The 26,767-nt window shown below is 45.3% G+C and overlaps 2 protein-coding genes across 8 annotated transcripts in view; one reads left to right on the forward strand and one right to left on the reverse strand.

Moving 5' to 3' along the window:
- si:ch73-52f15.5 (uncharacterized protein LOC100150557 homolog) overlaps nt 1–26,767 on the forward strand; it is a 200,036-nt gene that overhangs the window by 126,105 nt on the left and 47,164 nt on the right. The gene's annotated exons all lie outside the window — the stretch shown is intronic.
- Nucleotides 1–26,767, reverse strand: part of LOC103028411 (proto-oncogene DBL) — a 60,953-nt gene that overhangs the window by 3,159 nt on the left and 31,027 nt on the right. For 4 of the 7 annotated variants that reach the window (XM_049469034.1, XM_049469031.1, XM_049469033.1 and 1 more), the window contains 11 exons: nt 26,355–26,447; nt 26,143–26,235; nt 25,870–25,995; nt 5,371–5,574; nt 4,677–4,769; nt 4,222–4,300; nt 3,977–4,028; nt 2,417–2,607; nt 2,177–2,283; nt 1,991–2,103; nt 1,805–1,908 (listed from right to left, as the gene is read on the reverse strand). In XM_049469034.1, the coding sequence (XP_049324991.1) occupies nt 1,805–1,908; nt 1,991–2,103; nt 2,177–2,283; nt 2,417–2,607; nt 3,977–4,028; nt 4,222–4,300; nt 4,677–4,769; nt 5,371–5,574; nt 25,870–25,995; nt 26,143–26,235; nt 26,355–26,447 (1,255 nt within the window). Of the gene's footprint in view, nt 1–1,793; nt 1,909–1,990; nt 2,104–2,176; nt 2,284–2,416; nt 2,608–3,976; nt 4,029–4,221; nt 4,301–4,676; nt 4,770–5,370; nt 5,575–25,869; nt 25,996–26,142; nt 26,236–26,354; nt 26,448–26,767 lie in introns of all 7 variants that reach the window. The other 3 variants (XM_049469036.1, XM_049469032.1, XM_049469035.1) reach the window with 2 other exon arrangements.

The raw sequence follows: 26,767 nt of genomic DNA on the forward strand, positions 1-26,767 counted from the left end.
GAGAGACTCCGATGATTTTCTCAGCTGTCCGCACTATCCGCTGTAGGGTCTTGCGGTCTGAGGTGTTGCAATTCCCAAACCAGACGGTAATGCAGGTGCTCAGGATGCTTTCTACAGTCCCTCTGTAGAACATGGTGAGGATGGGGGGTGGGAGATGTGCTTTCCTCAGTCTCCGCAGGAAGTAGAGGCGCTGCTGGGCTTTCTTGGTTATGGAGCTGGTGTTGAGGGACCAGGTGAGGTTCTCTGCAATGTGAACACCGAGGAACTTGGTGTTATCCACAATTTCCACAGCAGAGCCGTTGATGTTCAGCGGGTGGTGGACACCTGGAGCTCTCCTGAAGTCAACAACCATCTCCTTGGTTTTATCCACGTTAAGAGATAGGTTGTTGGTTCTGCACCAGTCCGTCAGCCACTGCACCTCCTCTCTGTATGCTGACTCATCGTTCTTGCTGATGAGGCCAACTACAGTTGTGTCATCAGCGAACTTACTGATGTGGTTTGAGCTGTACTTTGCAGTACAGTCATGAGTCAGCAGAGTGAACAGCAGTGGGCTGAGCACACAGCCCTGGGGGGTGCCAGTGCTCAGTATGGTGGTGCTGGAGGTGTTGTTTCCAATCCTGACTGATTGTGGTCTCTCAGTCAGGAAGTCTAAAACCCAGTTGCAGAGGGAGGAGTTCAGGCCCAGCAAGCTCAGTTTTCCGATCAGATGCTGAGGGATGATGGTGTTGAATGCTGAACTGAAGTCGATGAACAGCATTCGAACATAGCAGTCTTTGTTGTCCAGGTGGGTGAGAGCCAGGTGGAGCGCAGTAGAGATGGCATGGTCTGTTGATCTGTTTGGACGATACGCAAACTGCAGAGGGTCCAGTGAGGACGGGAGCTGGTTTTTGATGTGCCTCATGACCAGCTTCTCAAAGCACTTCATGATGATGGGAGTAAGTGCAATGGGACGGTAGTCATTAAGGCAGGACACTTGAGACTTCTTCGGCACAGGGACGATGGTGGTCGTCTTGAAGCACGTCGGCACGATTGCAGTACTCAGAGAGATGTTGAAAATGTCCGTGAGAACATCCGTGAGTTGTTCTGCACATCCTCTGAGCACTCTGCCAGGTATGCTGTCTGGTCCTGGGGCTTTCCGTGGGTTGACTCTGAGTAGAGTTTTCCGCACATCAGCTGAGGACAGGCACTGTACCTGATCGTTTGGAGGAGGTGTAGTCTTCCATGCTGTCGTGTAGTTCTGTGCTTCGAACCTTGCGTAGAAGGAGTTCAGTGCATCTGGAAAGGAAGGCATCACTGTTACAAGCAGGGGGGGTGACTTGTAGTTGGTGATGGTCTTCCTCTTAATGTGAGGGAACTTTCCTTGCCACTGTGTCACCGCAATAATTGGCATCTCTGTGGTGCAGCTCATAAGAGGCGTGGACCTGTTTTCTGCTTTTGTTGTAAAAAGCGCTATATAAATAAAATTGAATTGAATTGAATTGAAAAGATTTAAGGGTTTCTATGCAAAGGCAATAGATTATGTTGGACTGAGTTGAGTTGCAGCAGATCAGGCCGTTGGAACAAAATCCTGGGAAGGAAATGCATTTTTCTAATTACAGAACCTTTCTACTAAGTTTTTTTGCAACTTGATGAGCTTAACAAGCATGTAAGCATTCAAATATGTGTTTGTGAGTTCAGTACACAGCTTTGAAGGAACTTTCTTATTAACTGCAGCAGGAGAATTAACAGTGCGAGGCCCTCAGCAGAGTAAGGAAAAAACAGTAATCAGTGTGTAATTCAAAGCCTTCACTCACCACAAACTCACCTCCTGGGCTGATCACATGACTTCTGCCTACATTTCCCAGAATTCTCAGCAGGGTATCAACAGGAAGCCTTCCTTCTCCTCCTCGGGTCAGGTTTTTAACTTGCCTGAAGGATTGACCAGATCATTAACTTTCAGCTTTCTGGTATTCAGTGTGCTTAATGTTTTCACAGTGAGTGATGGACTGACCAGAGCCCTGCTGTGTTTTCCTGCAGAACATGAATGACGTCTCCGTGCTTTATAATGAGGTCGTCTTTGCCGCACTTCAAGTGGTCAACCATCGCTCGGTACCTCCCAGGAACCTGAAGAACACAGTACAGAGGAGTTCGTATACCAGATTTCAGGCTGTTGGTCAGGCCTAAGACTTCCACTCACCACCGCATTGTCATCCTCCTCATCAGAGTCTGAGATAAAGGACAGGTCGGTGGCCCAGTCTTCAAGGCCTTCACAGATGTCCACAGAGTTGGAGGTGCCAGGCCAACCTGAAACACACGAACACAGCAAGGCTAACCCACCTGCAACAAGTCTTATCTCCCCTTACAGTCTCAAACCTGCTAAACTGACCATTCTCTACTCTGTGGGTCAGTTCACCCTGCACCTCTTTCAAGTACTCACTGCGGCGGTTGTGTTGCTGTGGGTGAGGAGAGAATACCACCGGGTCGGTCAGGGCCGGACTGCTGCGGTCCGACTCCTCTGAGCTCGCTGGCGCCCCCTGCAGCTTACTGTGAGGAACGAGATCAAAACAACCTGAGCAGCCAGCGATGTGGGTGGAGCTCCAGGGCATGCAGACGGGCATTCTCTCCACACTGCCCCCCAGAGGCAGCGCCAGGCATCACAGGGACAGAAACACAACATTACACACAAACACACACACACACAAACAAACAAACACATCAACATCACAAGCAGAAACTGTGATACAGAGCAGGGGAAGACTCTGATTCAACACAGCAAGAACCACAGAACCAACAACTGTTCTCCTTCCTAGAAAACATTTAGAGGAGTTGAAGTTTCATACAGAAAACTTCACCAATTAAAAAAAAAATCTTATAATTCAATGTTAAACATTTGGAGGGTTTGGTGCTTACAAAGCAATGGTAAAATGTTTTATATGTGATGTTAAAAACCCACAATTAGTGATAAAATTGTGTCCTGAGTGTGTTTATAATGATCATGTAATTACTGAACAATCATTGACCATTGTAAACACAGTGTCTTAACTTCTAAAAGCTCACTCAGAAAGTTATACCAAATGTCTGATGCTTTGATCACTCTCTTAAGCAAATTGTAAGAAGGTTTCAGTCCAGTTTGCCTTAATCTTCCTCCTGCACTGCACACCTTTACAGTAAAAGGTCAGATCTGTTCAATTAAGCAGCAGTTAGTGACAAATCTAAGTAACATGATAAATCACTGGCCCCTGATTCAGTTTAACTGCTTTTTAATATCTGAGCTAGCTGAATTAATACAGAATCTCCCCTCAAACCCAGTTCATTACACACTTACATTCAGTGCACTGTAGTGAGATCAGCTAAATAAGTTACTTTAGCTGAGGCTTGGACTTCACCAAACCACATGCTACTGTGTAACGTTTGAGGCCTGACTGAGGTTCCTGCATGCTGGCTGCAGTTAAATGATCCAGCTGCACATACACTCTTTGATAAAAAAAAAATGCAGCCCAGACTGCTGCAAAACTCACAGCATGCATTAATGTCCTAGGTAGATAGTGAATGGTCTTCCACTGCACTCAGAGGCTACTTCTGGGTAGTGAACCTCTTGGTGAGAGATTATTTACTGCTAGACACGCCTTCTTAACTTCTTTGTGTGTTATTTTTTGTCAGTGAGTCTATAGTACATTGTGACCTGCATTTAATAACTTACTATGAATTTGTCTTGATTGAATGTGTTTTTTTTCACCATACTCTATTACTTCATGCCATCAATTAATCAATTAGGGATTAAGCATAAGCATTAACTCAGAAAAAAGTGACCCTAGAGGAGGTTGGGCAACATGTAGACTCAGTGAGAGATTAAATAATGAATATTCACTCAAGTGATTAGTGAGAAAGAGAAGCAGCCCCTTTAACACGTGGTGGTCTGACGTGATTGGCATGAAGGAGTCAGAACACAGTAGGAAAAAGAGAAAGAGGAGGAAGACTCAGCTGCACTGAGCTTCACCTGTCAGCTAAAGGAGGATATTGAGGCTGATCCACACTGGAGTAACTGTTTTCTGAGAAAGAGAGAGAGAGAGAGAGAGAGAGAGAGAGATAGCACACTAAATATTATACAATAGCTCTTAAACATAAAGTGTTCCTAATTACATTTTTTACTTTACTTTACATATATACTTTATTATATAACAATATTTTTTATATGAAACATGTTTTCCCTTTAAACATTTCAACCATTATAAAGAATCATACCTGAAAGGTTCTTCTGCTGGCTGGTGAGGATTTTTCTCATCTCACTTAGCCATGCCTGCTTCACCTCCACCGTAGGAGCCTGGGCAGACACAACACAGCACAGTGATGTCAGGCTGGCCATAGTGCCAGTGCTGAGGTGGACATCAGAGAAGTGAGGGATCAGATAAGTAAGTGAATGTTTCTGAGAAAGTGGATGTGAAGGTCATTTTCTGAGCTGTATTTAGTAACCCCCGGTAGGTTTAGTGGTTAGGCAGTTTCCACGTGAGCCGAGCTTTAGCTGCTTAAAAGGAAAATCTGCACAGAAAGGTCTTTACAAGGTTTTAAGGGGTCTTCTGGGTTTAAGCCCAAGGTCAGAAAAGGTGGGGGATTTATTAGTTTTATCTTCTCCAGCTAAGAGTAGTGTTTCATAAAATCACCTCGGATGCATGTCATCTGTTATCCTGGCATCTGCTCACCTGCACCACATACACCTCCTCCCGTCCACTGTACCAGATCTCAAACTTCTTCACGTCTCCTTTAATGCTCTCAGTGATTCCCACGGCACTCATCTGTGGAGAAAAACGCACTCTGATTAGAGCTGAGATGCAATAGGGTTTATTACAGTCCATTTGCTCTGGATCACCATCACTGCTGATGCATCAGTCTAAAACCAAAATAATACGTGGACTAGAAATTATACAGATTACTGAAATGTATTTAAATTACTGTGTCCTTATTTGCATTGTCTAATCTGGCTGAATTGGTGCAGCCGGTATGGAGGGTTTTTTTTACTCTGTAACTGCATCTCAACTAAATGTGGAAACTGAACTTAAAAGCAAATTAAATAAATAAATAAAAACAGGTCTTTTATACCCTATCTGTGTGTGTGTGTGTGTGGGAGTGCTCTGAAAAAGTACATTCAGGCCATTGACTGACTCTACACACAGCACTGCTGTGTCTCTTCTGCCAGGACACCACACACTAACACACTAATCACCACCATGCAATTGTCACTGCAGTGCTGAGAATGACCCACCACCCAAAAATGCCTGCTCTGTGGTGCTCCTGATCATTAGGAAGATAATAAAGTATGGAGATAAACAGAGGAACTACAGCCCGTAATTAAGGAGCTATAAAGTGCTACTTGATGGGTTATGTGTGTGTGCTGACCCTCAGGCAGTGTTTGAAGCTGTAGGACATTTGGTCTCCGTTCTCCTCTCTTCTCTTGCAAAACAGGAGTGCTCTTTCATGCAGGAACAGATGCCTCTGCATTGGTTTGAAGCGCGCAATGTCCTTCACTCGCATCACACCCTTCCGCATCCACACACTGAAGGAGCCCTGCATCAGCACCCGGCCCAGGTCACTCAGCTCACCCTGACACACACATACGCACACAAAGTACCAAGAACATTTAACACGTTGGTTGGTCTAAACTGCTGTAGACTGAATTGGTTGGTCTAAACTGCTGTAGACTGAGTGGCTGGGTCTAAACTGCTGTAGACTGAATTGGCTGGGTCTAAACTGCTGTAGACTGAATTGGTTGGTCTTAACTGCTGTAGGCTGAATTGGTTGGTCTAAACTGCTGTAGACTGTATTGGTTGGTCTAAACTGCTGAAGTCTGAATTGGTTGGTCTAAACTGCTGTAGACTGAGTGGCTGGGTCTAAACTGCTGTAGACGGAATTGATTGGTCTAAACTGCTGTAGGTCGAATTGGTTGGTCTAAACCGCTGTAGGCTGAATTGGTTGGTCTAAACTGCAGTAGACAGAGTGGCTGGTTCTAAATTGCTGTAGACTGAGTGGCTGGGTCTAAACTGCTGTAGACTGAATTGGTTGGTCTAAACTGCTGTAGGCTGAATTAGTTGGTCTAAACTGCTGTAGACTGTATTGGTTGGTCTAAACTGCTGAAGTCTGAATTGGTTGGTCTAAACTGCTGTAGACTGAGTGGCTGGGTCTAAACTGCTGTAGACGGAATTGGTTGGTCTAAACTGCTGTAGGTCGAATTGGTTGGTCTAAACCGCTGTAGGCTGAATTGGTTGGTCTAAACTGCTGTAGACAGAGTGGCTGGTTCTAAATTGCTGTAGACTGTATTGGTTGGTCTAAACTGCTGTAGACTGAATTGGTTGGTCTAAATTGCTGTAGACTGAATTGGTTGGTCTAAACTGCTGTAGACTGAATTGGTTGGTCTAAACTGCTGTAGACTGAGTGGCTGGGTCTAAACTGCTGTAGACTGAGTGGCTGGGTCTAAACTGCTGTAGACTGAATTGGTTGGTCTAAACTACTGTAGACTGAATTGGTTGGTCTAAACTGCTGTAGACTGAATTGGTTGGTCTAAACTGCTGTAGACTGAGTGGCTGGGTCTAAACTGCTGTAGACTGAGTGGCTGGGTCTAAACTGCTGTAGACTGAATTGGTTAGTCTAAACTGCAGTAGACTGAATTGGTTGGTCTAAACTGCTGTAGACTGAATTGGTTGGTCTAAACTGCTGTAGACTGAGTGGCTGGGTCTAAACTGCTGTAGACTGAGTGGCTGGGTCTAAACTGCTGTAGACTGAATTGGTTGGTCTAAACTGCTGTAGACTGAATTGGTTGGTCTAAACTGCTGTAGACTGAGTGGCTGGGTCTAAACTGCTGTAGACTGAGTGGCTGGGTCTAAACTGCTGTAGACTGAGTGGCTGGGTCTAAACTGCTGTAGACTGAATTGGTTGGTCTAAACTACTGTAGACTGAATTGGTTGGTCTAAACTGCTGTAGACTGAATTGGTTGGTCTAAACTGCTGTAGACTGAGTGGCTGGGTCTAAACTGCTGTAGACTGAGTGGCTGGGTCTAAACTGCTGTAGACTGAATTGGTTGGTCTAAACTGCTGTAGACTGAATTGGTTGGTCTAAACTGCTGTAGACTGAGTGGCTGGGTCTAAACTGCTGTAGACTGAGTGGCTGGGTCTAAACTGCTGTAGACTGAGTGGCTGGGTCTAAACTGCTGTAGACTGAGTGGCTGTGTCTAAACTGCTGTAGACTGAATTGGTTGATCTAAACTGCTGTAGACTGAGTGGCTGGGTCTAAACTGCTGTAGACTGAGTGGCTGGGTCTAAACTGCTGTAGACTGAGTGGCTGGGTCTAAACTGCTGTAGACTGAATTGGTTGATCTAAACTGCTGTAGACTGAGTGGCTGGGTCTAAACTGCTGTAGGCTGAATTGGTTGGTCTAAACTGCTGTAGGCTGAATTGGTTGGTCTAAACTGCTGTAGACTGACTGGCTGGGTCTAAACTGCTGTAGGCTTAATTGGTTGGTCTAAACAGCTGTAGACTGAGTGACTGGGTCTAAACTGCTGTAGACTGAATTGGTTGGTCTAAACTGCTATAGAATGAGTGGCTGGGTCTAAACTGCTGTAGACTGAGTGGCTGGGTCTAAACTGCTGTAGACTGAATTGGTTGGTCTAAACTGCTGTAGACTGAGTGGCTGGGTCTAAACTGCTGTAGACTGAGTGGCTGGGTCTAAACTGCTGTAGGCTGAATTGGTTGGTCTAAACTGCTGTAGACTGAATTGGTTGGTCTAAACTGCTGTAGTCTGAATTGGTTGGTCTAAACTGCTGTAGACTGAGTGGCTGGGTCTAAACTGCTGTAGACGGTATTGGTTGGTCTAAACTGCTTTAGACTGAATTGGTTGGTCTAAACTGCTGTAGACTGAGTGGCTGGGTCTAAACTGCTGTAGACTAAGTGGCTGGGTCTAAACTGCTGTAGACTGAATTGGTTGATCTAAACTGCTGTAGACTGAGTGGCTGGGTCTAAACTGCTGTAGGCTGAATTGGTTGGTCTAAATTGCTGTAGACTGAATTGGTTGGTCTAAACTGCTGTAGACTGAGTGGCTGGGTCTAAACTGCTGTAGACTGAGTGGCTGGGTCTAAACTGCTGTTGACTGACTGGCTGGGTCTAAACTGCTGTAGGCTGAATTGGTTGGTCTAAACTGCTGTAGACTGACTGGCTGGGTCTAAACTGCTGTAGGCTGAATTGGTTGGTCTAAACTGCTGTAGGCTGAATTGGTTGGTCTAAACTGCTGTAGACTGTATTGGTTGGTCTAAACTGCTGAAGTCTGAATTGGTTGGTCTAAACTGCTGTAGACTGAGTGGCTGGGTCTAAACTGCTGTAGACTGAGTGGCTGGGTCTAAACTGCTGTAGACTGAATTGGTTGGTCTAAACTGCTGTAGACTGAATTGGTTGGTCTAAACTGCTGTAGACTGAATTGGTTGGTCTAAACTGCTGTAGACTGAGTGGCTGGGTCTAAACTGCTGTAGACTGAGTGGCTGGGTCTAAACTGCTGTAGACTGAATTGGTTGGTCTAAACTGCTGTAGACTGAATTGGTTGGTCTAAACTGCTGTAGACTGAGTGGCTGGGTCTAAACTGCTGTAGACTGAGTGGCTGGGTCTAAACTGCTGTAGACTGAGTGGCTGGGTCTAAACTGCTGTAGACTGAATTGGTTGATCTAAACTGCTGTAGACTGAGTGGCTGGGTCTAAACTGCTGTAGACTGAGTGGCTGGGTCTAAACTGCTGTAGACTGAGTGGCTGGGTCTAAACTGCTGTAGACTGAATTGGTTGATCTAAACTGCTGTAGACTGAGTGGCTGGGTCTAAACTGCTGTAGGCTGAATTGGTTGGTCTAAACTGCTGTAGGCTGAATTGGTTGGTCTAAACTGCTGTAGACTGACTGGCTGGGTCTAAACTGCTGTAGGCTTAATTGGTTGGTCTAAACAGCTGTAGACTGAGTGACTGGGTCTAAACTGCTGTAGACTGAATTGGTTGGTCTAAACTGCTATAGACTGAGTGGCTGGGTCTAAACTGCTGTAGACTGAGTGGCTGGGTCTAAACTGCTGTAGACTGAATTGGTTGGTCTAAACTGCTGTAGACTGAGTGGCTGGGTCTAAACTCCTGTAGACTGAGTGGCTGGGTCTAAACTGCTGTAGGCTGAATTGGTTGGTCTAAACTGCTGTAGACTGAATTGGTTGGTCTAAACTGCTGTAGTCTGAATTGGTTGGTCTAAACTGCTGTAGACTGAGTGGCTGGGTCTAAACTGCTGTAGACGGTATTGGTTGGTCTAAACTGCTGTAGACTGAGTGGCTGGGTCTAAACTGCTGTAGACTGAGTGGCTGGGTCTAAACTGCTGTAGACTAAGTGGCTGGGTCTAAACTGCTGTAGACTGAATTGGTTGATCTAAACTGCTGTAGACTGAGTGGCTGGGTCTAAACTGCTGTAGGCTGAATTGGTTGGTCTAAATTGCTGTAGACTGAATTGGTTGGTCTAAACTGCTGTAGACTGAGTGGCTGGGTCTAAACTGCTGTAGACTGAGTGGCTGGGTCTAAACTGCTGTTGACTGACTGGCTGGGTCTAAACTGCTGTAGGCTGAATTGGTTGGTCTAAACTGCTGTAGACTGAGTGGCTGGGTCTAAACTGCTGTAGACTGACTGGCTGGGTCTAAACTGCTGTAGGCTGAATTGGTTGGTCTAAACTGCTGTAGGCTGAATTGGTTGGTCTAAACTGCTGTAGACTGTATTGGTTGGTCTAAACTGCTGAAGTCTGAATTGGTTGGTCTAAACTGCTGTAGACTGAGTGGCTGGGTCTAAACTGCTGTAGACTGAGTGGCTGGGTCTAAACTGCTGTAGACTGAATTGGTTGGTCTAAACTGCTGTAGACTGAATTGGTTGGTCTAAACTGCTGTAGACTGAATTGGTTGGTCTAAACTGCTGTAGACTGAGTGGCTGGGTCTAAACTGCTGTAGACTGAGTGGCTGGGTCTAAATTGCTGTAGACTGAGTGGCTTGGTCTAAACTGCTGTAGACTGAATTGGTTGGTCTAAACTGCTGTAGACTGAATTGGTTGGTCTAAACTGCTGTAGACTGAATTGGTTGGCCTAAACTGCTGTAGACTGAGTGGCTGGGTCTAAACTGCTGTAGACTGAGTGGCTGGGTCTAAACTGCTGTAGACTGAATTGGTTGGTCTAAACTGCTGTAGACTGAACTGATTGGGCTAAACTGCTGTAGACTGAATTGGCTGGGTCTAAACTGCTGTAGACTGAATTGGTTGGTCTTAACTGCTGTAGGCTGAATTGGTTGGTCTAAACTGCTGTAGACTGTATTGGTTGGTCTAAACTGCTGAAGTCTGAATTGGTTGGTCTAAACTGCTGTAGACTGAGTGGCTGGGTCTAAACTGCTGTAGACGGAATTGATTGGTCTAAACTGCTGTAGGTCGAATTGGTTGGTCTAAACCGCTGTAGGCTGAATTGGTTGGTCTAAACTGCAGTAGACAGAGTGGCTGGTTCTAAATTGCTGTAGACTGAGTGGCTGGGTCTAAACTGCTGTAGACTGAATTGGTTGGTCTAAACTGCTGTAGGCTGAATTAGTTGGTCTAAACTGCTGTAGACTGTATTGGTTGGTCTAAACTGCTGAAGTCTGAATTGGTTGGTCTAAACTGCTGTAGACTGAGTGGCTGGGTCTAAACTGCTGTAGACGGAATTGGTTGGTCTAAACTGCTGTAGGTCGAATTGGTTGGTCTAAACCGCTGTAGGCTGAATTGGTTGGTCTAAACTGCTGTAGACAGAGTGGCTGGTTCTAAATTGCTGTAGACTGTATTGGTTGGTCTAAACTGCTGTAGACTGAATTGGTTGGTCTAAATTGCTGTAGACTGAATTGGTTGGTCTAAACTGCTGTAGACTGAATTGGTTGGTCTAAACTGCTGTAGACTGAGTGGCTGGGTCTAAACTGCTGTAGACTGAGTGGCTGGGTCTAAACTGCTGTAGACTGAATTGGTTGGTCTAAACTGCTGTAGACTGAATTGGTTGGTCTAAACTGCTGTAGACTGAATTGGTTGGTCTAAACTGCTGTAGACTGAGTGGCTGGGTCTAAACTGCTGTAGACTGAGTGGCTGGGTCTAAACTGCTGTAGACTGAATTGGTTGGTCTAAACTGCAGTAGACTGAATTGGTTGGTCTAAACTGCTGTAGACTGAATTGGTTGGTCTAAACTGCTGTAGACTGAGTGGCTGGGTCTAAACTGCTGTAGACTGAGTGGCTGGGTCTAAACTGCTGTAGACTGAATTGGTTGGTCTAAACTGCTGTAGACTGAATTGGTTGGTCTAAACTGCTGTAGACTGAGTGGCTGGGTCTAAACTGCTGTAGACTGAGTGGCTGGGTCTAAACTGCTGTAGACTGAGTGGCTGGGTCTAAACTGCTGTAGACTGAATTGGTTGGTCTAAACTGCTGTAGACTGAATTGGTTGGTCTAAACTGCTGTAGACTGAATTGGTTGGTCTAAACTGCTGTAGACTGAGTGGCTGGGTCTAAACTGCTGTAGACTGAGTGGCTGGGTCTAAACTGCTGTAGACTGAATTGGTTGGTCTAAACTGCTGTAGACTGAATTGGTTGGTCTAAACTGCTGTAGACTGAGTGGCTGGGTCTAAACTGCTGTAGACTGAGTGGCTGGGTCTAAACTGCTGTAGACTGAGTGGCTGGGTCTAAACTGCTGTAGACTGAATTGGTTGATCTAAACTGCTGTAGACTGAGTGGCTGGGTCTAAACTGCTGTAGACTGAGTGGCTGGGTCTAAACTGCTGTAGACTGAGTGGCTGGGTCTAAACTGCTGTAGACTGAGTGGCTGGGTCTAAACTGCTGTAGACTGAATTGGTTGATCTAAACTGCTGTAGACTGAGTGGCTGGGTCTAAACTGCTGTAGGCTGAATTGGTTGGTCTAAACTGCTGTAGGCTGAATTGGTTGGTCTAAACTGCTGTAGACTGACTGGCTGGGTCTAAACTGCTGTAGGCTTAATTGGTTGGTCTAAACAGCTGTAGACTGAGTGACTGGGTCTAAACTGCTGTAGACTGAATTGGTTGGTCTAAACTGCTATAGACTGAGTGGCTGGGTCTAAACTGCTGTAGACTGAGTGGCTGGGTCTAAACTGCTGTAGACTGAATTGGTTGGTCTAAACTGCTGTAGACTGAGTGGCTGGGTCTAAACTGCTGTAGACTGAGTGGCTGGGTCTAAACTGCTGTAGGCTGAATTGGTTGGTCTAAACTGCTGTAGACTGAATTGGTTGGTCTAAACTGCTGTAGTCTGAATTGGTTGGTCTAAACTGCTGTAGACTGAGTGGCTGGGTCTAAACTGCTGTAGACGGTATTGGTTGGTCTAAACTGCTTTAGACTGAATTGGTTGGTCTAAACTGCTGTAGACTAAGTGGCTGGGTCTAAACTGCTGTAGACTGAATTGGTTGATCTAAACTGCTGTAGACTGAGTGGCTGGGTCTAAACTGCTGTAGGCTGAATTGGTTGGTCTAAACTGCTGTAGACTGAATCGGTTGGTCTAAACTGCTGTAGACTGAGTGGCTGGGTCTAAACTGCTGTAGACTGAGTGGCTGGGTCTAAACTGCTGTTGACTGACTGGCTGGGTCTAAACTGCTGTAGGCTGAATTGGTTGGTCTAAACTGCTGTAGACTGAGTGGCTGGGTCTAAACTGCTGTAGGCTGACTGGCTGGGTCTAAACTGCTGTAGACTGACTGGCTGGGTCTAAACTGCTGTAGGCTGAATTGGTTGGTCTAAACTGCTGTAGACTGAATTGGTTGGTCTAAACTGCTGTAGACTGAGTGGCTGGGTCTAAACTGCTGTAGACTGAATTGGTTGATCTAAACTGCTGTAGACTGAGTGGCTGGGTCTAAACTGCTGTAGACTGAATTGGTTGGTCTAAACTGCTGTAGGATGAATTGGTTGGTCTAAACTGCTGTAGGCTGAATTGGTTGATCTAAACTCCTGTAGTCTGAATTGGTTGGTCAAAACTGTTGTAGACTGAGTGGCTGGGTCTAAATTGCTGTAGAGTGAATTGGTTGGTCTAAACTGCTGTAGGATTAATTAGTTGGTCTAAACTGCTGTAGACTTAGTGGCTGGGTCTAAACTGCTTTAGACTGAATTGGTTGGTCTAAACTGCTGTAGACTGAGTGGCTGGGTCTAAACTGCTGTAGACTGAGTGGCTGGGTCTAAACTAATGTAGGCTGAATTGGTTGGTCCAAACTGCTGTAGACTGAGTGGCTGTGTCTAAACTGCTGTAGACTGAATTGGTTGGTCTAAACTGCTGTAGGCTGAATTGGTTGGTCTAAACTGCTGTAGACTGAGTGGCTGGGTCTAAATTGCCGTAGACTGAATTGGTTGGTCTAAACTGCTGTAGACTGAGTGGCTGGGTCTAAACTGCTGTAGACTGAATTGGTTGATCTAAACTGCTGTAGACTGAGTGGCTGGGTCTAAACTGCTGTAGTCTGAATTGGTGGGTCTAAACTGCTGTAGACTGAGTGGCTGGGTCTAAACTGCTGTAGACTGAGATTGGTTGGTCTAAACTGCTGTAGACTGAGTGGCTGGGTCTAAACTGCTGTAGACTGAGTGGCTGGGTCTAAACTGCTGTAGACTGAATTGGTTGGCCTAAACTGCTGTAGACTGAGTGGCTGGGTCTAAACTGCTGTAGACTGAGTGGCTGGGTCTAAACTGCTGTAGACTGAATTGGTTGGTCTAAACTGCTGTAGACTGAACTGATTGGGCTAAACTGCTGTAGACTGAATTGGCTGGGTCTAAACTGCTGTAGACTGAATTGGTTGGTCTTAACTGCTGTAGGCTGAATTGGTTGGTCTAAACTGCTGTAGACTGTATTGGTTGGTCTAAACTGCTGAAGTCTGAATTGGTTGGTCTAAACTGCTGTAGACTGAGTGGCTGGGTCTAAACTGCTGTAGACGGAATTGATTGGTCTAAACTGCTGTAGGTCGAATTGGTTGGTCTAAACCGCTGTAGGCTGAATTGGTTGGTCTAAACTGCAGTAGACAGAGTGGCTAGTTCTAAATTGCTGTAGACTGAGTGGCTGGGTCTAAACTGCTGTAGACTGAATTGGTTGGTCTAAACTGCTGTAGGCTGAATTAGTTGGTCTAAACTGCTGTAGACTGTATTGGTTGGTCTAAACTGCTGAAGTCTGAATTGGTTGGTCTAAACTGCTGTAGACTGAGTGGCTGGGTCTAAACTGCTGTAGACGGAATTGGTTGGTCTAAACTGCTGTAGGTCGAATTGGTTGGTCTAAACCGCTGTAGGCTGAATTGGTTGGTCTAAACTGCTGTAGACAGAGTGGCTGGTTCTAAATTGCTGTAGACTGTATTGGTTGGTCTAAACTGCTGTAGACTGAATTGGTTGGTCTAAATTGCTGTAGACTGAATTGGTTGGTCTAAACTGCTGTAGACTGAATTGGTTGGTCTAAACTGCTGTAGACTGAGTGGCTGGGTCTAAACTGCTGTAGACTGAGTGGCTGGGTCTAAACTGCTGTAGACTGAATTGGTTGGTCTAAACTGCTGTAGAATGAATTGGTTGGTCTAAACTGCTGTAGACTGAATTGGTTGGTCTAAACTGCTGTAGACTGAGTGGCTGGGTCTAAACTGCTGTAGACTGAGTGGCTGGGTCTAAACTGCTGTAGACTGAATTGGTTGGTCTAAACTGCAGTAGACTGAATTGGTTGGTCTAAACTGCTGTAGACTGAATTGGTTGGTCTAAACTGCTGTAGACTGAGTGGCTGGGTCTAAACTGCTGTAGACTGAGTGGCTGGGTCTAAACTGCTGTAGACTGAATTGGTTGGTCTAAACTGCTGTAGACTGAATTGGTTGGTCTAAACTGCTGTAGACTGAGTGGCTGGGTCTAAACTGCTGTAGACTGAGTGGCTGGGTCTAAACTGCTGTAGACTGAGTGGCTGGGTCTAAACTGCTGTAGACTGAATTGGTTGGTCTAAATTGCTGTAGACTGAATTGGTTGGTCTAAACTGCTGTAGACTGAATTGGTTGGTCTAAACTGCTGTAGACTGAGTGGCTGGGTCTAAACTGCTGTAGACTGAGTGGCTGGGTCTAAACTGCTGTAGACTGAATTGGTTGGTCTAAACTGCTGTAGACTGAATTGGTTGGTCTAAACTGCTGTAGACTGAGTGGCTGGGTCTAAACTGCTGTAGACTGAGTGGCTGGGTCTAAACTGCTGTAGACTGAGTGGCTGGGTCTAAACTGCTGTAGACTGAATTGGTTGATCTAAACTGCTGTAGACTGAGTGGCTGGGTCTAAACTGCTGTAGACTGAGTGGCTGGGTCTAAACTGCTGTAGACTGAGTGGCTGGGTCTAAACTGCTGTAGACTGAGTGGCTGGGTCTAAACTGCTGTAGACTGAATTGGTTGATCTAAACTGCTGTAGACTGAGTGGCTGGGTCTAAACTGCTGTAGGCTGAATTGGTTGGTCTAAACTGCTGTAGGCTGAATTGGTTGGTCTAAACTGCTGTAGACTGACTGGCTGGGTCTAAACTGCTGTAGGCTTAATTGGTTGGTCTAAACAGCTGTAGACTGAGTGACTGGGTCTAAACTGCTGTAGACTGAATTGGTTGGTCTAAACTGCTATAGACTGAGTGGCTGGGTCTAAACTGCTGTAGACTGATTGGCTGGGTCTAAACTGCTGTAGACTGAGTGGCTGGGTCTAAACTGCTGTAGACTGAGTGGCTGGGTCTAAACTGCTGTAGACTGAGTGGCTGGGTCTAAACTGCTGTAGACTGAATTGGTTGATCTAAACTGCTGTAGACTGAGTGGCTGGGTCTAAACTGCTGTAGACTGAGTGGCTGGGTCTAAACTGCTGTAGACTGAGTGGCTGGGTCTAAACTGCTGTAGACTGAATTGGTTGATCTAAACTGCTGTAGACTGAGTGGCTGGGTCTAAACTGCTGTAGGCTGAATTGGTTGGTCTAAACTGCTGTAGGCTGAATTGGTTGGTCTAAACTGCTGTAGACTGACTGGCTGGGTCTAAACTGCTGTAGGCTTAATTGGTTGGTCTAAACAGCTGTAGACTGAGTGACTGGGTCTAAACTGCTGTAGACTGAATTGGTTGGTCTAAACTGCTATAGACTGAGTGGCTGGGTCTAAACTGCTGTAGACTGAGTGGCTGGGTCTAAACTGCTGTAGACTGAATTGGTTGGTCTAAACTGCTGTAGACTGAGTGGCTGGGTCTAAACTCCTGTAGACTGAGTGGCTGGGTCTAAACTGCTGTAGGCTGAATTGGTTGGTCTAAACTGCTGTAGACTGAATTGGTTGGTCTAAACTGCTGTAGTCTGAATTGGTTGGTCTAAACTGCTGTAGACTGAGTGGCTGGGTCTAAACTGCTGTAGACGGTATTGGTTGGTCTAAACTGCTGTAGACTGAGTGGCTGGGTCTAAACTGCTGTAGACTGAGTGGCTGGGTCTAAACTGCTGTAGACTAAGTGGCTGGGTCTAAACTGCTGTAGACTGAATTGGTTGATCTAAACTGCTGTAGACTGAGTGGCTGGGTCTAAACTGCTGTAGGCTGAATTGGTTGGTCTAAATTGCTGTAGACTGAATTGGTTGGTCTAAACTGCTGTAGACTGAGTGGCTGGGTCTAAACTGCTGTAGACTGAGTGGCTGGGTCTAAACTGCTGTTGACTGACTGGCTGGGTCTAAACTGCTGTAGGCTGAATTGGTTGGTCTAAACTGCTGTAGACTGAGTGGCTGGGTCTAAACTGCTGTAGACTGACTGGCTGGGTCTAAACTGCTGTAGGCTGAATTGGTTGGTCTAAACTGCTGTAGGCTGAATTGGTTGGTCTAAACTGCTGTAGACTGTATTGGTTGGTCTAAACTGCTGAAGTCTGAATTGGTTGGTCTAAACTGCTGTAGACTGAGTGGCTGGGTCTAAACTGCTGTAGACTGAGTGGCTGGGTCTAAACTGCTGTAGACTGAATTGGTTGGTCTAAACTGCTGTAGACTGAATTGGTTGGTCTAAACTGCTGTAGACTGAATTGGTTGGTCTAAACTGCTGTAGACTGAGTGGCTGGGTCTAAACTGCTGTAGACTGAGTGGCTGGGTCTAAATTGCTGTAGACTGAGTGGCTTGGTCTAAACTGCTGTAGACTGAATTGGTTGGTCTAAACTGCTGTAGACTGAATTGGTTGGTCTAAACTGCTGTAGACTGAATTGGTTGGCCTAAACTGCTGTAGACTGAGTGGCTGGGTCTAAACTGCTGTAGACTGAGTGGCTGGGTCTAAACTGCTGTAGACTGAATTGGTTGGTCTAAACTGCTGTAGACTGAACTGATTGGGCTAAACTGCTGTAGACTGAATTGGCTGGGTCTAAACTGCTGTAGACTGAATTGGTTGGTCTTAACTGCTGTAGGCTGAATTGGTTGGTCTAAACTGCTGTAGACTGTATTGGTTGGTCTAAACTGCTGAAGTCTGAATTGGTTGGTCTAAACTGCTGTAGACTGAGTGGCTGGGTCTAAACTGCTGTAGACGGAATTGATTGGTCTAAACTGCTGTAGGTCGAATTGGTTGGTCTAAACCGCTGTAGGCTGAATTGGTTGGTCTAAACTGCAGTAGACAGAGTGGCTGGTTCTAAATTGCTGTAGACTGAGTGGCTGGGTCTAAACTGCTGTAGACTGAATTGGTTGGTCTAAACTGCTGTAGGCTGAATTAGTTGGTCTAAACTGCTGTAGACTGTATTGGTTGGTCTAAACTGCTGAAGTCTGAATTGGTTGGTCTAAACTGCTGTAGACTGAGTGGCTGGGTCTAAACTGCTGTAGACGGAATTGGTTGGTCTAAACTGCTGTAGGTCGAATTGGTTGGTCTAAACCGCTGTAGGCTGAATTGGATGGTCTAAACTGCTGTAGACAGAGTGGCTGGTTCTAAATTGCTGTAGACTGTATTGGTTGGTCTAAACTGCTGTAGACTGAATTGGTTGGTCTAAATTGCTGTAGACTGAATTGGTTGGTCTAAACTGCTGTAGACTGAATTGGTTGGTCTAAACTGCTGTAGACTGAGTGGCTGGGTCTAAACTGCTGTAGACTGAGTGGCTGGGTCTAAACTGCTGTAGACTGAATTGGTTGGTCTAAACTGCTGTAGACTGAATTGGTTGGTCTAAACTGCTGTAGACTGAATTGGTTGGTCTAAACTGCTGTAGACTGAGTGGCTGGGTCTAAACTGCTGTAGACTGAGTGGCTGGGTCTAAACTGCTGTAGACTGAATTGGTTGGTCTAAACTGCAGTAGACTGAATTGGTTGGTCTAAACTGCTGTAGACTGAATTGGTTGGTCTAAACTGCTGTAGACTGAGTGGCTGGGTCTAAACTGCTGTAGACTGAGTGGCTGGGTCTAAACTGCTGTAGACTGAATTGGTTGGTCTAAACTGCTGTAGACTGAATTGGTTGGTCTAAACTGCTGTAGACTGAGTGGCTGGGTCTAAACTGCTGTAGACTGAGTGGCTGGGTCTAAACTGCTGTAGACTGAGTGGCTGGGTCTAAACTGCTGTAGACTGAATTGGTTGGTCTAAACTGCTGTAGACTGAATTGGTTGGTCTAAACTGCTGTAGACTGAATTGGTTGGTCTAAACTGCTGTAGACTGAGTGGCTGGGTCTAAACTGCTGTAGACTGAGTGGCTGGGTCTAAACTGCTGTAGACTGAATTGGTTGGTCTAAACTGCTGTAGACTGAATTGGTTGGTCTAAACTGCTGTAGACTGAGTGGCTGGGTCTAAACTGCTGTAGACTGAGTGGCTGGGTCTAAACTGCTGTAGACTGAGTGGCTGGGTCTAAACTGCTGTAGACTGAATTGGTTGATCTAAACTGCTGTAGACTGAGTGGCTGGGTCTAAACTGCTGTAGACTGAGTGGCTGGGTCTAAACTGCTGTAGACTGAATTGGTTGATCTAAACTGCTGTAGACTGAGTGGCTGGGTCTAAACTGCTGTAGGCTGAATTGGTTGGTCTAAACTGCTGTAGGCTGAATTGGTTGGTCTAAACTGCTGTAGACTGACTGGCTGGGTCTAAACTGCTGTAGGCTTAATTGGTTGGTCTAAACAGCTGTAGACTGAGTGACTGGGTCTAAACTGCTGTAGACTGAATTGGTTGGTCTAAACTGCTATAGACTGAGTGGCTGGGTCTAAACTGCTGTAGACTGAGTGGCTGGGTCTAAACTGCTGTAGACTGAATTGGTTGGTCTAAACTGCTGTAGACTGAGTGGCTGGGTCTAAACTGCTGTAGACTGAGTGGCTGGGTCTAAACTGCTGTAGGCTGAATTGGTTGGTCTAAACTGCTGTAGACTGAATTGGTTGGTCTAAACTGCTGTAGTCTGAATTGGTTGGTCTAAACTGCTGTAGACTGAGTGGCTGGGTCTAAACTGCTGTAGACGGTATTGGTTGGTCTAAACTGCTTTAGACTGAATTGGTTGGTCTAAACTGCTGTAGACTAAGTGGCTGGGTCTAAACTGCTGTAGACTGAATTGGTTGATCTAAACTGCTGTAGACTGAGTGGCTGGGTCTAAACTGCTGTAGGCTGAATTGGTTGGTCTAAACTGCTGTAGACTGAATCGGTTGGTCTAAACTGCTGTAGACTGAGTGGCTGGGTCTAAACTGCTGTAGACTGAGTGGCTGGGTCTAAACTGCTGTTGACTGACTGGCTGGGTCTAAACTGCTGTAGGCTGAATTGGTTGGTCTAAACTGCTGTAGACTGAGTGGCTGGGTCTAAACTGCTGTAGGCTGACTGGCTGGGTCTAAACTGCTGTAGACTGACTGGCTGGGTCTAAACTGCTGTAGGCTGAATTGGTTGGTCTAAACTGCTGTAGACTGAATTGGTTGGTCTAAACTGCTGTAGACTGAGTGGCTGGGTCTAAACTGCTGTAGACTGAATTGGTTGATCTAAACTGCTGTAGACTGAGTGGCTGGGTCTAAACTGCTGTAGACTGAATTGGTTGGTCTAAACTGCTGTAGGATGAATTGGTTGGTCTAAACTGCTGTAGGCTGAATTGGTTGATCTAAACTCCTGTAGTCTGAATTGGTTGGTCAAAACTGTTGTAGACTGAGTGGCTGGGTCTAAATTGCTGTAGAGTGAATTGGTTGGTCTAAACTGCTGTAGGATTAATTAGTTGGTCTAAACTGCTGTAGACTTAGTGGCTGGGTCTAAACTGCTTTAGACTGAATTGGTTGGTCTAAACTGCTGTAGACTGAGTGGCTGGGTCTAAACTGCTGTAGACTGAGTGGCTGGGTCTAAACTAATGTAGGCTGAATTGGTTGGTCCAAACTGCTGTAGACTGAGTGGCTGTGTCTAAACTGCTGTAGACTGAATTGGTTGGTCTAAACTGCTGTAGGCTGAATTGGTTGGTCTAAACTGCTGTAGACTGAGTGGCTGGGTCTAAATTGCCGTAGACTGAATTGGTTGGTCTAAACTGCTGTAGACTGAGTGGCTGGGTCTAAACTGCTGTAGACTGAATTGGTTGATCTAAACTGCTGTAGACTGAGTGGCTGGGTCTAAACTGCTGTAGTCTGAATTGGTGGGTCTAAACTGCTGTAGACTGAGTGGCTGGGTCTAAACTGCTGTAGACTGAGATTGGTTGGTCTAAACTGCTGTAGACTGAGTGGCTGGGTCTAAACTGCTGTAGACTGAGTGGCTGGGTCTAAATTGCTGTAGACTGAGTGGCTTGGTCTAAACTGCTGTAGACTGAATTGGTTGGTCTAAACTGCTGTAGACTGAATTGGTTGGTCTAAACTGCTGTAGACTGAATTGGTTGGCCTAAACTGCTGTAGACTGAGTGGCTGGGTCTAAACTGCTGTAGACTGAGTGGCTGGGTCTAAACTGCTGTAGACTGAATTGGTTGGTCTAAACTGCTGTAGACTGAACTGATTGGGCTAAACTGCAGTAGACTGAATTGGCTGGGTCTAAACTGCTGTAGACTGAATTGGTTGGTCTTAACTGCTGTAGGCTGAATTGGTTGGTCTTAACTGCTGTAGACTGTATTGGTTGGTCTAAACTGCTGAAGTCTGAATTGGCTTGGTCTAAACTGCTGTAGACTGAGTGGCTGGGTCTAAACTGCTGTAGACGGAATTGATTGGTCTAAACTGCTGTAGGTCGAATTGGTTGGTCTAAACCGCTGTAGGCTGAATTGGTTGGTCTAAACTGCAGTAGACAGAGTGGCTAGTTCTAAATTGCTGTAGACTGAGTGGCTGGGTCTAAACTGCTGTAGACTGAATTGGTTGGTCTAAACTGCTGTAGGCTGAATTAGTTGGTCTAAACTGCTGTAGACTGTATTGGTTGGTCTAAACTGCTGAAGTCTGAATTGGTTGGTCTAAACTGCTGTAGACTGAGTGGCTGGGTCTAAACTGCTGTAGACGGAATTGGTTGGTCTAAACTGCTGTAGGTCGAATTGGTTGGTCTAAACCGCTGTAGGCTGAATTGGTTGGTCTAAACTGCTGTAGACAGAGTGGCTGGTTCTAAATTGCTGTAGACTGTATTGGTTGGTCTAAACTGCTGTAGACTGAATTGGTTGGTCTAAATTGCTGTAGACTGAATTGGTTGGTCTAAACTGCTGTAGACTGAATTGGTTGGTCTAAACTGCTGTAGACTGAGTGGCTGGGTCTAAACTGCTGTAGACTGAGTGGCTGGGTCTAAACTGCTGTAGACTGAATTGGTTGGTCTAAACTGCTGTAGACTGAATTGGTTGGTCTAAACTGCTGTAGACTGAATTGGTTGGTCTAAACTGCTGTAGACTGAGTGGCTGGGTCTAAACTGCTGTAGACTGAGTGGCTGGGTCTAAACTGCTGTAGACTGAATTGGTTGGTCTAAACTGCAGTAGACTGAATTGGTTGGTCTAAACTGCTGTAGACTGAATTGGTTGGTCTAAACTGCTGTAGACTGAGTGGCTGGGTCTAAACTGCTGTAGACTGAGTGGCTGGGTCTAAACTGCTGTAGACTGAATTGGTTGGTCTAAACTGCTGTAGACTGAATTGGTTGGTCTAAACTGCTGTAGACTGAGTGGCTGGGTCTAAACTGCTGTAGACTGAGTGGCTGGGTCTAAACTGCTGTAGACTGAGTGGCTGGGTCTAAACTGCTGTAGACTGAATTGGTTGGTCTAAACTGCTGTAGACTGAATTGGTTGGTCTAAACTGCTGTAGACTGAATTGGTTGGTCTAAACTGCTGTAGACTGAGTGGCTGGGTCTAAACTGCTGTAGACTGAGTGGCTGGGTCTAAACTGCTGTAGACTGAATTGGTTGGTCTAAACTGCTGTAGACTGAATTGGTTGGTCTAAACTGCTGTAGACTGAGTGGCTGGGTCTAAACTGCTGTAGACTGAGTGGCTGGGTCTAAACTGCTGTAGACTGAGTGGCTGGGTCTAAACTGCTGTAGACTGAATTGGTTGATCTAAACTGCTGTAGACTGAGTGGCTGGGTCTAAACTGCTGTAGACTGAGTGGCTGGGTCTAAACTGCTGTAGACTGAGTGGCTGGGTCTAAACTGCTGTAGACTGAGTGGCTGGGTCTAAACTGCTGTAGACTGAATTGGTTGATCTAAACTGCTGTAGACTGAGTGGCTGGGTCTAAACTGCTGTAGGCTGAATTGGTTGGTCTAAACTGCTGTAGGCTGAATTGGTTGGTCTAAACTGCTGTAGACTGACTGGCTGGGTCTAAACTGCTGTAGGCTTAATTGGTTGGTCTAAACAGCTGTAGACTGAGTGACTGGGTCTAAACTGCTGTAGACTGAATTGGTTGGTCTAAACTGCTGTAGACTGAGTGGCTGGGTCTAAACTGCTGTAGACTGAGTGGCTGGGTCTAAACTGCTGTAGACTGAGTGGCTGGGTCTAAACTGCTGTAGACTGAATTGGTTGGTCTAAACTGCTGTAGACTGAATTGGTTGGTCTAAACTGCTGTAGACTGAATTGGTTGGTCTAAACTGCTGTAGACTGAGTGGCTGGGTCTAAACTGCTGTAGACTGAGTGGCTGGGTCTAAACTGCTGTAGACTGAATTGGTTGGTCTAAACTGCTGTAGACTGAATTGGTTGGTCTAAACTGCTGTAGACTGAGTGGCTGGGTCTAAACTGCTGTAGACTGAGTGGCTGGGTCTAAACTGCTGTAGACTGAGTGGCTGGGTCTAAACTGCTGTAGACTGAATTGGTTGATCTAAACTGCTGTAGACTGAGTGGCTGGGTCTAAACTGCTGTAGACTGAGTGGCTGGGTCTAAACTGCTGTAGACTGAGTGGCTGGGTCTAAACTGCTGTAGACTGAGTGGCTGGGTCTAAACTGCTGTAGACTGAATTGGTTGATCTAAACTGCTGTAGACTGAGTGGCTGGGTCTAAACTGCTGTAGGCTGAATTGGTTGGTCTAAACTGCTGTAGGCTGAATTGGTTGGTCTAAACTGCTGTAGACTGACTGGCTGGGTCTAAACTGCTGTAGGCTTAATTGGTTGGTCTAAACAGCTGTAGACTGAGTGACTGGGTCTAAACTGCTGTAGACTGAATTGGTTGGTCTAAACTGCTATAGACTGAGTGGCTGGGTCTAAACTGCTGTAGACTGAGTGGCTGGGTCTAAACTGCTGTAGACTGAATTGGTTGGTCTAAACTGCTGTAGACTGAGTGGCTGGGTCTAAACTGCTGTAGACTGAGTGGCTGGGTCTAAACTGCTGTAGACGGTATTGGTTGGTCTAAACTGCTTTAGACTGAATTGGTTGGTCTAAACTGCTGTAGACTAAGTGGCTGGGTCTAAACTGCTGTAGACTGAATTGGTTGATCTAAACTGCTGTAGACTGAGTGGCTGGGTCTAAACTGCTGTAGGCTGAATTGGTTGGTCTAAACTGCTGTAGACTGAATCGGTTGGTCTAAACTGCTGTAGACTGAGTGGCTGGGTCTAAACTGCTGTAGACTGAGTGGCTGGGTCTAAACTGCTGTTGACTGACTGGCTGGGTCTAAACTGCTGTAGGCTGAATTGGTTGGTCTAAACTGCTGTAGACTGAGTGGCTGGGTCTAAACTGCTGTAGGCTGACTGGCTGGGTCTAAACTGCTGTAGACTGACTGGCTGGGTCTAAACTGCTGTAGGCTGAATTGGTTGGTCTAAACTGCTGTAGACTGAATTGGTTGGTCTAAACTGCTGTAGACTGAGTGGCTGGGTCTAAACTGCTGTAGACTGAATTGGTTGATCTAAACTGCTGTAGACTGAGTGGCTGGGTCTAAACTGCTGTAGACTGAATTGGTTGGTCTAAACTGCTGTAGGATGAATTGGTTGGTCTAAACTGCTGTAGGCTGAATTGGTTGATCTAAACTCCTGTAGTCTGAATTGGTTGGTCAAAACTGTTGTAGACTGAGTGGCTGGGTCTAAATTGCTGTAGAGTGAATTGGTTGGTCTAAACTGCTGTAGGATTAATTAGTTGGTCTAAACTGCTGTAGACTTAGTGGCTGGGTCTAAACTGCTTTAGACTGAATTGGTTGGTCTAAACTGCTGTAGACTGAGTGGCTGGGTCTAAACTGCTGTAGACTGAATTGGTTGGTCTAAACTAATGTAGGCTGAATTGGTTGGTCCAAACTGCTGTAGACTGAGTGGCTGTGTCTAAACTGCTGTAGACTGAATTGGTTGGTCTAAACTGCTGTAGGCTGAATTGGTTGGTCTAAACTGCTGTAGACTGAGTGGCTGGGTCTAAATTGCCGTAGACTGAATTGGTTGGTCTAAACTGCTGTAGACTTAGTGGCTGGGTCTAAACTGCTGTAGACTGAATTGGTTGATCTAAACTGCTGTAGACTGAGTGGCTGGGTCTAAACTGCTGTAGTCTGAATTGGTGGGTCTAAACTGCTGTAGACTGAGTGGCTGGGTCTAAACTGCTGTAGACTGAGATTGGTTGTTCTAAACTGCTGTAGACTGAGTGGGTGGGTCTAAAGTACTGTAGGTTGAGAACGGATGTCTAAACTGCTGTAGGCTGAATTGATTGGTCAAAACTGCTGTAAGTAAAGTACTGTAGGTTAAGAACGCACGTGTACACACTGATGTAGCAGTAAGGGTTGGTTTATACCGCTTTAAGCCAGACGAACACTGTGCGATTTTAGCCCGATTTTAAGCTCCATCTGGTCGGATGCGACTGAATTTCATGATCGGGCCGAATTTTAGCTTGATCGTGCGTCGTTTGTCGTGCAGTGTGAGAGGGGAAGCGATGTCTGATTAATTGCCCATAGGAGCTGCGAATGAGCAGTCGGACGCGACCAGGGATTTCTGACATGCCAGAAATTTTGGTCGCTTGTCTCACAGTGTGAGCTGTTTTGCGGGCCGATTTCTTAACGTCACGACCTGTTTTCCCAAAAATCTGCACAGTAACTATAAATTATTATTAGTCATATTTATTTCTGTCAGTTATAAGGATTTATATTTATGTTCGGTACACAGACTTATAGCTTAATATAACAGACACAGGCATTCTGCTGTTTAAGAATTTCAACAGATGCTTATTCTCAGTCAATAGCTGGAGTTTTTGAAAAGAAAGATTAAAAGAGAAAATAACTTTGACAAACATAAATTTATTTTATTTCACTTTGCTATTATATCTGAAAAATAAAGCACATTGTCAGCGTCTGGTGCTGTCCGTCAATTATATAAAACTTAAAACATGCACAGAAATATAAAGCTATATTTTATAATTCGTTTCTTTTCGCCAGGGCAAATTTATTAAAATTATAAATATATTAATTTATTAATTAAAATCTCTTCCAGTGCTCCAGAATATTAGCCACGCAAAGCCAGCTTAGCGCAGCTAAGATTAAACGCATCCGATTAAAAAAATCGCACAGTGTCCGCCTGGCTTTAGGCTAAGTGGGTGGAGCTAAGCTATTACAGACTGAGTGGATGCCATAGGCTGACCTCATAGCCAGTGATGGCAATCTGGTGCATAGAGTCATTGACAGACTTGAGGAGGTCCAACATGGTGTTTAGCGCCCCCTGCAGTTCTGCCACGTATGGAGAGCCTGTACTGTGTCTAAGCAGTTCCTGAAAACAGACAAACACACAAAAAACCTATCTGATCTCAGTACAAGGAGAAAAAACTGTGATTAAAGTTATAGGGTTTTCAAACAATGAGAACATTAAAAATTATGTCATGGTTCTAGATATCACTGATGTAGTGTCTCAGATCACCTTCAGAAGGAGTTGGTACTTGGTCAGACGCTGAATGGGTTTGAGCAAATATGAATCCAGGTCAAGTTTGTGTTCCAGTTTTTTCTTACAGTTCTACACAAAAGAGGAGAAATGTAGCAGCGTTCTACGAGTTACGTGTGGAAAATGAATGAAAAAAAAAATGTTTTAGCTTTTTTGGCAGTTTAAACGAAGCAGCGGGCAAGTGGCAGCACCTGGAAGAATAGTGAATCCGAACACTGCCTCCACAGTGCTTCTGAACGTGGCTTATTCTGGCAGTAGCACTCGTACACCTGGAAATTCTCCTTCTGCAAAACCAGCCCATATAAGATCTCTGATACATGTGACATTTAAAAGACATTTTTTGACATCACGAATATGCAACATCACTGATTTTTAAAACAACTTTTAAAACTACAATTTGTTTAAAAAGCTACTTACTTAAATGTAACAAAGTAAACATAGCGTATTACTACACACCTCTGATTGTGAGTTGTTTTAAGCCAAAAAATATAAATCTACATTTTGTGGTCCTTATTACAGTGTACAATTACTGTTTTCATCTCAAGCACCCAATCAATTCATACACCTAATAATACAAATGCCCCTTTATACCAACTGTCATATA

This window comes from Astyanax mexicanus, chromosome 20, assembly GCF_023375975.1.
Source record: "Astyanax mexicanus isolate ESR-SI-001 chromosome 20, AstMex3_surface, whole genome shotgun sequence".
Classification (NCBI taxonomy): Eukaryota; Metazoa; Chordata; class Actinopteri; order Characiformes; family Acestrorhamphidae; genus Astyanax; species Astyanax mexicanus.